Source organism: Rutilus rutilus (assembly GCF_951802725.1).
Source record: "Rutilus rutilus genome assembly, chromosome: 8".
NCBI classification, from domain to species: domain Eukaryota; kingdom Metazoa; phylum Chordata; class Actinopteri; order Cypriniformes; family Leuciscidae; genus Rutilus; species Rutilus rutilus.
This window is the reverse complement of record NC_140222.1, coordinates 45,820,946-45,836,816: the sequence shown is the minus strand read 5'-3', so window position 1 is coordinate 45,836,816 and position 15,871 is coordinate 45,820,946. Positions and strand designations below refer to the sequence as shown.

Sequence of the window (15,871 nt, the reverse complement as noted above, 5' to 3'; positions counted from 1 at the left end):
TGCATGTACCATTATATGACCCCTTTAAAGGATAATTTTTGCTTCAGTGTATCGTGAAAAGAGACTTTTCCCGTAGCGTTTTGATAAAACGCAGTACGAGAGAACTCTCGTAAGAGAACTGACTCTCCTTCACACACTATTTCTCAGCAGCGGCACAACTGCAGCAGGGTTTCACCCTGGTATATCTCAGCTGTGTGGGAAACCTACAGCGGCATCTGGGAACACATGAGAGAAGCCGTGGTGCCTTATCTCCACTCAGGAACGGGCACAGTACAGGACACCTTCAGCTACAGCCAGCCGGACCAGTGCTGCCTAAAGCCATTTGCATACCATACAAATACTATTATATAAAAGGCCCTGTGACTTGTGACTTGTAAGGAGAAAATTAGATATCGAAACCTCATGTCAAAAATTTCTCTGATAAATATATAAAGCTTTAAACGGTTTAACAGTTTTTTGTACACACAAATGATGAAAAGCCAGTTTGTCAGTCAAATGCAGATATCTCTATGTAAAGCACAATGAGATAACTTCTGTTAGGATTTGGAGTTGTAAAATTTAATTTTTACTGTCTTTAATGACACCCAGGCACCAGACGACCTGATCACATTTACATGAAGTGCTAGGATCTCTCTGTGCAACGGCTCTTATGAAAACAAACCTCCCCATATGGAAAAGATATAGATAAATTTTACTAAATGTTTATATCTTTTATCTGAAATTTGTAAGTAATATATATAACAGTCATACAAGACACAAAATCCTTAGTAAAATTGTGTAATATGAGATTTAAGATAATTTGGGAACTTATAATTACTATATATGACAGTAAATCCACATACAATATTCTTAGTAGATACACGTAACATCAAAGTTATATGAGTTGGGCAATCATTAGTGAAACCAAAATCTTGGTATATTGTATAAAAACCTTACAAGACAATAGACATATGTAAGATGTCACATATATGGGACATTAAAGTACATGGAAAAGAACATGATGAGATTACCAAAAATAATTTATGGCATTTCTAAGATTTTATGACACTAGCATTGTATCAGGTTTTTAGATCACACTTTCTTCAATCTCAATTAGTGAATTTTTCCAAAAATGATTACATGGGTTATATTTGTTGTTATTTAAGATTTTATGAGTAATTCTATCCAATAAAATAGTCAAAAAATATTTTTTATTTACAGTTAGATTTTCAAGTTCTTGTGTATGCAGCAAATATTCAAAATTGCCATGTAAAAATAAAAAAGACCCAGTCACTCATTTCTTGCCGTAGAAAGATTTAGTTTTGCACTTAATTAGTATATGACATTATACAAGTTGCATATTTACATTTTAAATTTAAGTGGCAATACATATTTTTAAATTAGCTAAGTTTATCTTCACATTTAGTTCATTTACAGTAATATGTCTTAAGTAGCCGACAAACAATTGAGCTGGACTGTGGACACTGAATGTACACACATGGTCTAACTATCACTGTAAAAAGTAATTGCTGAATCTACTTAAGAAAAACTACCCAGTAAACAATTACCGTCTTTCAACGTTGAAATATGGTTGAAAATAAGTCGGTCCGCCTTGGACTGGTTTACGACGTGATTTCAACTGCTAGTTTAGGCTGGACTGTTTGACTACGTGTTTTCAACTGACCATGTTTTCAACTCATAATCTAAACAGCTGTTATGCTAAAACAACGGAGAAAACAAATTACCAAACCATTCATATTATCTTAAATAAATGTAAAGAGTTTTACATATTCCGTCAAAGTTATAAAAAAAATACATGCGATTGAGGTACAATGAGGATTCATACATTGCTATAATTACCCCACCCCACCAGGTGGCGGTAATGCACAATTAGAGATAGTTGCGCACCGCCATAAAACCGAATGAAGAAGAAGAAGCGGAGAGGCTCGCGCGCGAAACTGTTTTTCCCAGCCAACCGTCAGATTACAGAAGCTCTTCACGACTCAGAAAGAAGCCGTGTAAAGTAAGTAGCTATGACAAAATAATTAGATATGATAGCAAAATAAGTGTTATAAACGTTTACCTAAGTGTTATAAGCGTTTATAATTTCAACCAAACTTGACTTTTTTATTGTAAACGTAACTTAACGAGTGTCCACAGCCACCACACCGATGGACATTTGCTAATAAATGACCCAAATGCGGATATTAATAAGCCATGAGGTTTAACTGTTTGTGATTAATTTGTAACTTAGTTATGTTATCGAGGTAGATATCCAGATTCATTGATTTTAGCTTTGTTTAGGCTATTTATAAACTTCCTTACAACGTTTACCTCAGCTAGGTTGCCTAACTTAACTGATAGAATTTAGCTGTACGGCTAAGTGTTTAGTTTTGTGTTTTTTTCTTCAAACTAGCAAGCACAAAACCCCATTGTTAGCTAGATGGTGACGTTCAAGATTGAGAATGGGACGTCACGCGTTTCACTCCGCGAAGGTGCCGCCATTTTAGGTGGCTATCCGTCGCCATCAGAGTCCTGCAACGGGTCGGGTAACGTTACGTTAACGTTACCCTTATAAAAGTGGATAAATCGGTGGTGACATTACTAAAATTCACGGGCGAAGTTGCGGGCAGATAATGAACTCCTTGCAGGCGGGTAGTAGATGAAAAATATGTGCTTGAAGAGCTCTTTTCTAAAACGCCATAAAAAAACATTGTAATTTAATATAATTTTTGCTCCAACGTTTAATTCCAAATCCTTGTTTAAAATGTAGGCTACTGCAAGATTTCTTTTTAAGCCTACATGGATAAATCCTCTCAACTAATCAGAATTCGGTGAACTGTTATGTTTGTTCATATAACTTTAATTCCTCAAAATGATTCAAACAAATCTTGTCTCTTTTTCTTGTTTTCAGTGCTGATGTAGTGACGCATTCAAAAGTAATGGATATGAATAAAATATTGCAATGAGAAATTCATCATCTGTAATAGAGAATGGTCACATTATTTTTGCATTGAGGAAAAGACAAAGACATTTTTTAAAAGACAAACATATAGGCCTACATTTTTTGTAAAAACAAAAGGATTTATAGCGGGGTTTTTTTAAGTATGGATTTATAGCGTTTTGAAAAAAAAATAGGCTACTTTGATCATAAACGATATTGTTTGATTTAATAATCATTGTTCAACATGTTCAGACTGAGTCAACAAACAACAACAACATTTTAACTGGATAAATAAATAAAAATAGCACTTTTATTGGATTTTGTATGGGTCAGGTAACGGGTGGGTGCGGATTTAAATATCACAGGTGACGGGTTGGATCTGGTGCTGAACTTTGCGGGGGCGGGTCTCCAAAAATGGACCTGTGCAGGACTCTGGTCGCCATGGTTGTGTGACAGAGCAGCTTGATATGTGTTTGCATTTTCTCTACAGTACACACTCTAAAAAATATTCAGTGGCTTAGAAAATATCTCAGTAATAATTAACTTTATGAAATTAAGAAAATCTCTGAATATCATTTGTTTGAGTTGAACATATACATTTATCTAAAATGTAGTTATATCAAAAAATCACAAAGAAATTTTGTGTATTTGACTAACCAATTATTTATACAATTGATATATTTGTGAAATTTCTATCAAAATATTTGAGAATGGAGAATTAAACTTATCTCAAGAACTAGGCTACAAATATTACTTAATATTATTACAAGAAAGATATCCTTACAAAACGTTGGCAGTCCTTGAGAGAATCCAGGATTACACTATTTAAATTGAAGCAAGCATCATGATGTCTGCACATAAATGTACCTCCTATAATTAGCAAACACTATAAAACTTTGTTTATAATGTTTAAAAATCAAATCAATTTTAAAAATTTACAATGTCAACATATATTACTGTTGCAGATATGACATACTTAAGAAGTTGGAGAAAAAGAAAAGCAGAAGTAAATGCCATTGCTCAGTTGGATAGTGATGACAGCCTTGATATTCATTCGCTACCAAGTGATAGAAGTGATGGTGATGGACTTCAAGAAGTTGTAGAAGATAACGAATCTGATTATGGATACACAGAGCATGTAGAATCCTCGGACTCTGAGCCTGAAATCCTGAGTTTACACCCTGACAGTGATACACCAGATATTGCCTGTGATTTAAGGACTTGGTCAACAAGTAATTCAATCACTCAAACGTCATTAAATGAGCTACTAGGCATCCTTCGTAAACATGGGCACCAGCTGCCAAAGGATGCACGCACCCTCCTTTCAACCCCCAAAACCGTTGAATGTCTTTCTAGATGTAATGGGCAGTACATTTATTATGGATTAGAACAAGGCATTAAACTAAAGATTGCACAGTGCCAATCCTTTTCACAAAACATTGAGTTGTGTGTAAACATTGATGGCGTACCACTTTTTAAATCAAACAGTGTTCAATTTTGGCCCATATTGGCACAGTTTCACAATTTTGATCCTTTCATTGTTGCACTTTTCTGTGGAACAGCAAAGCCAAGTCCTTTGGATGATTTTGTCAAAGACCTTTTGGAAGAGTTTCAGCATCTCAAAGCTGTTGGGATGGAGTATGAAGGTCAACTTTATGCTATCAGCCTTAAGGCCTTTATATGTGATGCACCAGCAAGATCATTTTTAAAGTGCATAAAAAACCACAATGGGTACTCCAGCTGTGAAAGGTGTTTGGCCAAAGGATCGTGGGAAGGTAGAGTGGTTTTTAACAGTCCTGAGACCTTTAGAGCAAGAACAGACGAGGAGTTCAGTCAAGTACTGTATGAAGATCACCAGACTATAAAAAGCCCACTTATTGATGCAGGCATACCTTGCGTGAGCTCTTTTGTGTTAGACTATATGCATTTGATTTGTTTAGGAGTAGTAAAACGTGTTCTAGTCTTTTTGTCTCGGGGTCCAAAATTGTGCCGACTATCTGCAAGACAAAAAGATGAGATCTCAGAAAAACTAAACAAGCTGAATGGATCCATGCCAAGTGAGTTTGCAAGGCAGCCCAGGGGTTTGAGGGAACTAGATAGATGGAAAGCCACTGAATTTCGACAGTTTGTTTTATATACTGGACCAATTGTTCTTCGAAATGTAGTTTCACGTGAAGTGTATACTCACTTTTTGACATTGACAGTGGCTCTGTCAATCCTGCTGAGCTCTGATGAGAACACACGACGTTCATATATTGCATATGCCGAGGAGCTTCTAAAATACTTTGTTAAAGGGTGTGATGACCTTTATGGAAAAACATTTGCAGTCTACAATGTGCACTGCCTGTTGCATCTGCATGAAGATGCTTCTCACTTCAACTGTTCACTAAATGACATCTCATGTTTCCCATTCGAAAATCATCTGCAAGTAATTAAAAGATTGGTCAAAAATAGCCACAATCCAATCGCTCAAGTAACAAAGCGGATGACTGAGATCGAAAATGTTAAGAAAGGCATCAACAAGCCTCAAGAGACAAGGTCGTGTTTTTATATATCAACTAAAGATAAAGACTACTGCTTTATGCTTCACAATGAAAATTTTGCATTTGTGAAGGAAAAAAGGCAGGATGGAACTTTGGTATGTGATGTGCTGAGCCAAAAGGACACAAAAGACTTTTTTAAGAAGCCATGTGAGTCAAGGCTATTCAATATAGTCTATGTTCAAAGAAAACGGACAAAGACAAAGTTATTGCAAACCGAAGACCTTTACCGGAAGGTTGCTTGCCTCCCTTGTGAACAAGGGCATGTCCTTTTTCCTCTCCTCCATGGAATGGAGCACAGGAAATGAACACAAATAACGTATGTAATATTTACTATTATTCAAAATAGTAGTGCACTGTTAGCATCATGTAGAAAAGGAAATGTGTAGTTCTAAATTAAATAATCTAATTGTGTTTCAGGCAATGGTATACGCACGGGCTGTTTGGGTGGAGAATGGGAAGCAGATGGAAGGAGTTTTGCCATTGAACTGGATTGACACAGAGACCAAAGTGGTGCGATGGCCTCTAAAAAACGTGTCTGTGGCACATAAGCGCCTTTTACAACCACAAGAGGACTGGTTAAGCTTTGAATTTGTTAAAGTCAAAGTGACATCAGGTGAAACAAATATATATTTTGAATGTTATTTCTGGCTTTTTTATTTTTTTATTTATTTTTTTAGTTAAAATACTATAATACTTGAATACGTATTACTATCGTTAGTAGTGTTTGTTTTCATTCCTGATTTTTAGTAAGCCGACAGGAGTGTGAAAAATATAATTACACCTCAGCTCAAACCGAAGAGGAGGACACAGTCTGTCAAAAGAGAATGAAGAAAAGAAGGAAATTTGAAGATTATGTTCAAGGTAATTTATTTGGTCCTATTTAAGGACATGCATTAAACAATGAGCGTATAATGTAAACAATCACATATCATAAATGACAAATATAATATTGGCAGGGTCAGATTTGTCTCCTGAGGAGGATGAGCCCTTGCCAGACAAGAAAAAGGGTGAGTACAGTTTAAGTTGTGTAAACTGTATTAGTATTCATCGTTATCTTACTGTGATTAATTTCATTGTGCATGTTCTTGCCTAGAGGATACAGTGTTGCTTCCGGTTCCTCCGCCAAAGATTAAGCTCTCACAAAAGGGTGAGTAAAATAGCTGGGCTAGTCCAGTGGTATAATTCAGTCATCAAACTTCAGGGAATGGTTGGCAATATGAGTTTTTCTGTCATTTAAGTTGCTGATGCTTCTGGTTTTGGAATTTCTTTTAGCAACCACAGGACAAAAAAAAACTATGCTGCTCGAGTTACCTGCACCCCCAGAACTGGCTAACACCACCGTTAGACAACCAGAGAGTCCTGCATATTCAGAAAGTAATTTCATGTTTTTATTTATTCTACTTGCTCACAATGCAAATTGAATATAAAGTATTTTTAAGTCTGGGTTCAAAACAAAGTATTTCACACTTCCTGTTCCTTTTTCAGTTTCTGGATGTTCTCGTCCAACGCCTCACCGTTCACCCACAAGGTCTGAATCATCAGAAGCATTTAGTCCAGAGTCAGCCAGTAAGTCAGTAAAATTTTTATTTAAATTGGCTAGTACATTGTTTTTTCATGTCCATGATCAGTTGCATTCTTCAAAGTTGTCAATTCTCCTACCTCACTTATTGACATTATTGCAGGAGCAAAAAAAATATTTCAATGAGCTTCAACGCTTTTTTTTTTTGTTGTTGTTAAGGGTCTAGGCGTTCTCGCACACCTCAGCGTGGAGTTCGAAAGCCATCACAGTCCGGGAGCAGAAAAAGTCGAGCGTCCTCATCCAGTGAGTCTTTAAAAAGGATAGCTGTCTTTAAAAAAGATTTCAATAGCCGCGTTTCCACTGTCGGGCCAGGCCCGGGCCGTGCTAGTGCGTGCCAGGGCCAGTCGCGTTTCCACTGTCACTTCCGGGGCTTGATCGGGGCTTACTCTGGGCCAACGGCCAGGATTTCTGGCCCGTCGAATACCTTGGGCCAAAGCGGGCTAGAGGAGTGGTTACCAACAGAGGCGGAGTTCACCTGAGTCGGGAGACGGCAGCGCTGGATGATTCTGTCAGCATTAAAGATTTTAAAATAATTTAACTCGCGTTCATGTTTGAATGCCTTCTGTTTGTGATACAAAAGACTATGCGCGCTAATCATTACCATAGTAAACATAGTAAACGCTTGAAGATACGCATAGTAAAAAAACATCGTGAACGCTTGAAGAAATCAGACCAATCATAAAGGATCACAGTCATGTTTTTATTTTATCTGTCAGTAGCCTACGTCTCGTCTCTTTATACCGGACTATCATAAAATAAAGCAACTTTTTTTTCGGGAGCTTCCTCTGTTTCTCTGACTGAAAATATCTGTATGGAAGTTGAGAGAGTGCTAAAGCTCATCAGGTCGTATTTTTGTTGGCATATATTTGTAGAAATTATCATTCTTTCTAAATGTGATGTAATGTCCTGTAACTAGCCTACCATAAACAGAAACGGTACAGAAGAAGTAAGTGTGATAGACCTAACATTAGAGTGACTAATGTGCAATTTTGACATAAATTAATTCATTATGATCAATCTATCACTTTTTATTGTAAACCTGTGGTAAAACATCAATGCTTGGGTTTTAAATATTCAAGTAAACAACAAAAATGCCAGCAAACGGCTGCTTTTATCATGTTTGTTTTCAACGCTGTTTCCAGTGATTTCTGATTCGTTTTCTGATAAAACTTCCATCTGTTGGTGAAATGATGGGTTAGTGTGACGTTGTTCCAGAGAGGCGTGTTACGGGTGTGTTTTAGGGCCAATCCCAATTCACCCCTTGACCCTACCCCTTGGCCCTACCCCTCCGTTTTGCGTGTGCACGTGAAGGGGTAGGGCTGTCTCAATTCTCTTTTGGTTGGAGGGGTAGGGGTAAGGGGAAGGCCCAGATGGCCCTTGAAACGAAGATTTTTCGGGACCACACTTCAAACGAAGGGGTATGAGAAATGTACCTGCATACACCGGCTACAGAGGCAACATGACTGCCAATAATCATTTTCTTTGTCACATTAAATCTCGTGTTCATATTTACGGTCATGTTCTTCAAAGAAACGGGTTGCAAAAAAAATCATTAAAGTTTGCTTCAGCAAAAGTTTGAAGCGAAGTGGACGCGCGAATGAGGCGAATTCGCGTCCACCGCGCCGCACTAAACGCCTCATTCGTGCCGCAAGACCTCCAGACGCGCGTAAACGCATTGAAATCACTCGCGCCTGACGCGCTATTCACGTCCGGTGTGAACGCACCATTAGGCGTTGAAGATATCGTCATCTCCGTTTCTTTCTGCAAACTTCACAAGAAAAATACAAAAAATAGCTGTAACTCACGCAAGACTACAGCTGACGACGGCATCTTGGAAGTTTGTGATAAACATTGGCGCGTCTCCTGTGACGTAGGTGCTAGCGACGATGTATAATGACATGTAATGGTGTAGTAGTGGTGTCCCATTTCTTAGGGGAATATTTTCACCCCTACGCCTTGCCCCTCTGTTTCAAGGGGCAAGGGGTAAGGGTTAGGGGTAGGCGAAGGGGTATAAAATAGAATTGGGATTGGGCCTTAGTGAAGCCCTGGCTCGCACTGGCCCGACAGTGGAAACGCAGGCCCGGTGCTATTAGCCCGGCACGGCCCGTTTAAAGCCCTGGCTCGCACTGGCCCGACAGTGGAAACGCGGCTAATGAGCTTCAATGCTGTTTTTTTTATTTAATAATTTTTTTAGGATCTATGGGTTCTTGCACGCCTCAGCGTGGAGTTCGAAACCCATCACACTCCGAGAGCAGAAAAGGTCGGGCATCCTCATCCAGTGAGTCCATGACCAGTTGCAATCTTCATAGTTGTCAATTCTCCTACCTTATTTATTGACATCATTGCAGGAGCAGCTGTCTTTAAAAACAATTTCAATGAGCTTCAATGCTGTTTTTTTATTTAATAATTTTTTTCAGGGTCTAGGCATTCTCGCACGCCTCAGCGTGGAGTTCGAAACCCATCACACTCCGGGAGCAGAAAAGGTCGGCCATCCTCATCTAGTGAGTCCATGACCAGTTGCAATCTTCATAGTTGTCAATTCTCCTACCTCACTTATTGACATCATTGCAGGAGCAGCTGTCTTTAAAAACAATTTCAATGAGCTTCAATGCTGTTTTTTTATTTAATAATTTTTTTCAGGTTCTAGGCATTCTCGCACGCCTCAGCGTGGAGTTCGAAACCCATCACACTCCGGGAGCAGAAAAGGACGGGCATCCTCATCTAGTGAGTCCATGATCAGTTGCATTCTTCATAGTTGTCAATTCTCCTACCTCACTTACTGACATTATTGCAGGAGCAGCTGTCTTTAAAAAAGGATTTTAATGAGCTTCACCCTTTTTTCCTTTTCTTTTTTTTCAGGATCTAGGCGTTCTCGCACGCCTCAGCGTGGAGTTCGAAACCCATCACAGTCCGAGAGAGGCTTATTCCCCATGTCTCAAGCTAGTACGTCCATGGTCAATATTTATTGTATGATTCTTTAATAATCAAAGTAACAAAAATAAATGAATTAATATATTTTCTTCCACAGAATACCAGAAGTCAGTGCTTGGAAAGCTAGTTGAACTTCTTGATGAGATAAAAAGAGTCGGAAGGCACTATGAGCCGCTGAATTCTGCTGTCCATGTTGCTAGACTAGAAACCTTAGAAGATTTTGCTGAAGAAGAGGCACGTCTCAAGGACCGCAACCTCTGGAAACAAAGGGTATGATTTCTACAGAAATTGGACTAAACTGTGTCAATAAGACTAGACTAGAGGTCTGCGCGGGACTGTTTTTTAAGTCCCGCTCCCGCCCGCTCCCGCTGGGGTTATATCCCGCACCCACCCGTTCCCGCTATATATACACTATTTGTTCACCCGCTGTCTGCTTAGAATAATTTTCTTCCCGACCCGACCATCCCGCTTTAATATAGATCTCCCAGAATTTCACATGTACATTTTCACAGAGAAAATAAAAATGTAGTCTGCACAAACATTTTTTTATTATTATTTTATTCGCCTTGTCAATATACAAAATTTAACATTTTGCTGCAGACAGTAGGGGAAAAAATATCGCAGCGAAAAAAAAGAAAGAAGTGTAGGCTATTATTTTTATTCGTATTATCAAAATTCGTAACATTTTGCTGTTAAGCAAATACAATCAATGCATGACAGAAAGAACCGTTACTGGTCCGTGCGTGCAGCGCGTGCATAACGGTCCTGAGTAGCCTACAGGGCAGACCCTGTTGGTCGATAAGATTAAGATTAGGTAAAGCGAAGATATGCTGTTCTGAAAGAACGTCGGCGTCGGGAACGTGGTATTGAATGACCGACCGCTCCCGTTCAAATTACACCAGAGTTACCGACCGCTACCGTTTTTTAGTCGGAAATTTAATCCCGCGGCGCAAAATATCTGCCGCGGGAATGCAGACCTCTAGACTAGACCTCCAAGTGTCCAAAACGTCTAAATTATCGCAGCATCTGTTAACATGCACACAGCTTTATAGAATGTGTTATTGTATGGATGAGTCAACATGACTAGTTCCGATTTAAGCCCAATCTGGCAACAATCAGTATATTTCCAACACCATTGGTTTATTCATAATGTATTGAGTGGCTTTTCATGTATCATGTACAGGTGTCCCAGCTCTCAAAGGTGGGAGGGAGGAATAACAAAGACTGCGTCCATAAAGTAATGGACAGGTATTAAACAACTGTCACATGATCAGAATATAGAATGTAATTATGCAGTTAAATTTTTACTAATTTCCTTCTATTTGCCCTCCTCTTAGCACATAGAAAAGCAAAAATGCAGAAAGAGATGATTCATTAGGAATAATGAAAGCATAAAGGAATATTTGTAGAATGTAGGTGTTGACCTCACTATATGATTTTCTGCATGTTTTCTCAGGCTTTTCACCAACAGCCTAATGGCTGCTTTCAACATGAAGGGGCGGGGTCGCAGTGAGAAAAAAGCCTTCCAGGATACCGTTTTTTACTCTGTTGTAAAAGGTAACTGCATTTTTCATGTTTATACATGTGCTTCTCAAATTAGAATAGTGGAAAAGTCAATTCATTTTAGCAATTCAACTTAAAGGTCCAAAATGTAAATTTCTTTGCCGCTAGGGCTTGCTAACCTCTTACAATAACAAAGGTGCAAATTTGATGTCGCAAAATTTGCTAAGAATTATGGAGCTTGTCGTCAACTGTAACCGATAAATCTAATGATTAAGGGTGTCACGATTTCGATTTTAAATTGAAATCGATCGAAATTAATGCTCAATCTCGATCATCGAATCAAAAAATGGAATCGTCGATGCTGCCACGCCCCATATGTCAAGTCAGCTCGGCTTGCCTGTAATAGTTAAAACTCCTTTTTTCGAGAATATTGAAGCCTTTATTTTAAAATGCATTGCAGCTGCATAGCGAGAGCATCATAGCTCGTCTGAGCGAGCTGGCTCAGCTGTGCTGCGACAACTGCACAAACCTATGGCGAGTTAGCAGTGGTGTGCGGTCCAATGGGAGCGCTTGGCGCCCTGCCAACCTCGAGCGCGCCAATTTGGAAGCGGCTGAAGTAAACATTCAGAGAAAACTCGCCATAGGACTTTAGGTTTAAATCGACTGAAGCGAACCTGAAGTACCTGATATGAGCGAAATAGCACGGCAAGGCAATGCAGTACTCGTTCCCTTATCTCTAAGGGAACCGAGGTTACGCGAGGAACCAAGCGTTCCCTTACGAGAACGTTCTCTCGTACTGCGTTGCAAACACTGTGGAAACCCAATTTAAAACGCCGTGCTATAGACCCTTTTACTGTTTGTACACAATGATGACGTATGCGCGCGCATATTGGCAACGGAAGTATGGCGAGAATCAGCAGCGTGTCAAGCTACGCGAGCGGATTAAACAACAGACGTGAGCATTTTTTATTATGTCCTTGCTCCAATCAACACGTTTAATCGCCTGCAGCCACTCTTCTGAAACGGTCGTGATCCTGTCGGAATCCTATAAATCTTAAGCCCCTTGGTGGAATATCGATTAGTGCAACCGTAAACGCAACAACCAGACATTTTGATGCTGGGAAACCGGTTTGATAAACTTTCGGAGGTGCTAACACGTTAGAGCCAGTGGGGAAAAACACCACTTCCGTTGCCAAAATGCGCACGCAACTATTTGATCACGTGGGCTGTAAAAGGGTCAAGTCAAGTCAAGTCAAGTCATCTTCATTTATATAGCGCTTTTAACAATGTAGATTGTCTCAAAGCAGCTTTACAGAGATAAATGCATAATTTAACGTAAGATTGTTTTGGCTTTATAGCGGTTCTTTAATACAAGTTATTTTCCAGCTAAAGTTGGTTTTGATTGATTCGCTTCCGTCGCAATGATCATTAGTTATTAAATTAGGGGCCGCCAAGACGACACCATTCCCTCTACACAGACTTTAAACGCGATCCTGTGAGAAACGCTGATGGCATTCAGATATTTTCCAGCTAAAGTTGGTTTTGATTGATTCGCTTCCGTCGCAACGATCATTTGTTATTAAATTAGGGGCCGCCAAGACGACACCATTCCCTCTACACAGACTTTAAACGCGAACATGTGAGAAACACTGATGGCGTTCAGATGCTAATTAAGAACGGGTTCAATAGTTATGTGCGTTTGAATATATGTGTGCAGGTTTGGAATTCCCTGAGCAGTTACAGTCTATTCGCCTGTAACTGCTCTGAGGAGTCCTGGGAGCCCCAGGACTGTAATAGGTTATATTGTTTAAGTTTCCAATTGACTTAAGATATAAGTTATTGTAACATTATGTTGTTAATAAACGTTTTAAATTTGACAATGTAGTGTGTGGTACATTGCGAACAAAGGTCTGATATTATTATATTGCATAAAAGTAAAAAAATGGCATAGCTTGTGCTTTCTTTTTTTTTTATCGAGAATCGAATCGAGTCGAACCGTGAGTTTAGATTCGAAAATGTAATCGAATCGAGGATTTGGAGAATCATGACACCCTTACTAATGATGTTTATGGATGAGTGAATACATGGATGTTTTTATCATGACTGTGATATGAAGCAGGTCGTGAGTGCTAAGAGACACACGTCGCGACGCAAGTCCTGCGAATATAAAGGAATATTGACAATTCTACCGAAATACACGGAAGTGTTGAATTACTACTCACAGGTCAGTTTATTAGACGAATGAAACTTGCAGCGCTGTTTCACTTGCTCAAACTAAACTAGTGTATTGTAAGTTATGTTATTCTATGTGTAGTTTGTCTGTATGAGATAGCAGTAATTTCAACATCAGAATACAGATCATATTCTAACATTTAATCATGTAAACTATATAACATTGATTAGTTTTACGTACATTTTCTTACTGGTGTAATAAAGTACATAAGAGCAACATCAATTGGAAGTTAGTCTCGGACATAGAGCTCTCGACATCTCGAAAACACCGCGCTGATGTTGTTCTCCTTTTTTTATTTTAAAGTCTGCTTGCCATGGTCCATAATGTTTGAACAAAACAACAAGCGTGCAGATAGACATTTCGAACTACACAGTTGTCCATGTCTGTTGCCTTGGTTACAATCAGAGGGCTCTGGTTACCATACAGCGGAAACCAGGGAGAACCGGATATTACGTCAGTGACAGGCGACATGTGAAAAAAAATTCCGGGACGGACAATTATTTAAAATAAAAATTTCTCTGAAATTAAAAATCTTTGGGGACTTTTGGGATATTGTAAGCACACAACTGCAGGAAATATATAACACTGTTCAAGTGATTTGGGAATATTTTATTACAAAATTCCTACATATTGGACCTTTAACAGGTGAAAGTAATTTATTATATAGACTCATTACATGCAAAGTGAGAGATTTCAAGGTTTTATTTTTGTTATAATTTTGAAATCGTGCTTATTTTCTAAATAAATTATTTCCAGTTTAATTTTCTGATTTCGCATGGGCCCCCCCTCACTGGTTCTCTTGGTCCCCCCATTTATTAAATCCTGTAATCGCCCCTGCTGAGTACATATGCATGATTATACTTTTCAGAGGGCCAACATTTCTGTATTAACAATCTTTTTTTTTTTTTTATGTAATATTACATTTTTCTGAGATTTTGAAATTGGGGGTTTCATAAGCTGTAAGCCAATAATCATCAAAATTATAAAGGATTGAAATATCTCACTTTGCATGTAATGAGTCTATATAATATATTAGTTTCACCTGTTAAGTTGAATTCCTGACATTGACTTTTTCATGACATTCTAATTTGAGAAGCAACTGTATATATCTAATTTAGCTTACCAATTGTATTTTTTTTGGGAAGGTATGCAAATCCATGCAATTGTTAATTGATAAAATGTAAATACAATGTGTAGTAGGGGCCTTAATGATGTAAGACGTTTATTCATGTACCATCTAATATATTTTCTTTTGCAGCCGCAGTAATGAAGTGGAGTAAAACTGCCACAGAAGTGGAAATCAGGGCTGCCATGGCTGAGACACTTAAACATGCTCCAGGGAGAGCTGGAGGTGGAGGTCGCAATAAAGTTTGACATTTAATGTACATTTTCTTTCTTAGAGTTGTTTTGACTCTTGGAAAGTGAACTGTGTTGGTTACTGGACCAACGTTTATTGCACTGACTCTTGTGAAATCTGTGTTGGTTACTGGACCGATATGCACTCTGAAATCTGTGTTGGTTACTGGACCGATATGCACTCTGAAATCTGTGTTGGTTACTGGAACAACCTATGTGTATTGCACTTTGAAATCTGTGTTGGTTACTGGACCGATAATGCACTCTGAAATCTGTGTTGGTTACTGGACCGACCTATTGCACTCTGAAATCTGTGTTGGTTACTGGACCAATGTTATTGCAGACTCTAATGTGAAATCTGTTGGTTACTTGACTGTTTGCACTATTTAAAATGTGCTGTTTAATTAAAGTTATTATAACCCTTTAAAGCTTTGTTTCATTCATATGTTATGGCATGTTAATGTGGACCTGTTTTCAACGTTGAAAAGTTGGACAAATTTGACGTCTTTTCAATTTTCATTTTCAACCATCAGTGGACCGAAATTAGACGTTGAAGATCGACCTGTTTTCAACGTTGAAAATTCGGACAAATTTGACGTCTTTTCAATTTTCATTTTCAACCTTCTGTGGACCGTAATTAGACGTTGAAGATTTACGTCTATTCAACGTCTAATAGACGACTTTTTGCTAGCTGGGTAGTTAATTTAACTTACTTTGGAAAATTTGTTAGACTTAGTACTCTGAACTTTTATGTGGTTACTAAACAAATCTAGTACATTGTACTTATGATTGTTAAGTGTATT

The 15,871-nt window shown here is 38.5% G+C and overlaps 1 protein-coding gene across 2 annotated transcripts; it reads left to right on the top strand.

The window, feature by feature from the left end:
- Positions 1-1,906: 1,906 nt before the first annotated feature.
- On the top strand, positions 1,907-15,750 carry LOC311295441 (uncharacterized protein; the record flags this gene model as incomplete). 2 transcript variants are annotated; one of them, XM_084416816.1, is made up of 17 exons in its annotated part: positions 1,907-2,002; positions 3,889-5,782; positions 5,884-6,079; positions 6,214-6,327; positions 6,423-6,473; positions 6,560-6,613; positions 6,739-6,840; positions 6,952-7,032; positions 7,205-7,288; positions 9,240-9,323; positions 9,463-9,546; positions 9,686-9,769; positions 9,905-9,988; positions 10,074-10,246; positions 11,160-11,224; positions 11,433-11,533; positions 14,971-15,750. In XM_084416816.1, the coding sequence occupies 16 exons, from the start codon at positions 5,768-5,770 to the stop codon at positions 15,084-15,086; spliced, it is 1,488 nt and encodes a 495-aa protein (XP_084272942.1). In that variant the 3' UTR covers positions 15,087-15,750. The 2 variants fall into 2 exon arrangements, with proteins under 2 accessions (XP_084272942.1, XP_084272941.1); XM_084416815.1 differs by lacking the exons at positions 1,907-2,002; positions 3,889-5,782 and having other exon boundaries at positions 5,845-6,079.
- Between the last annotated feature and the right edge of the window lie 121 nt (positions 15,751-15,871).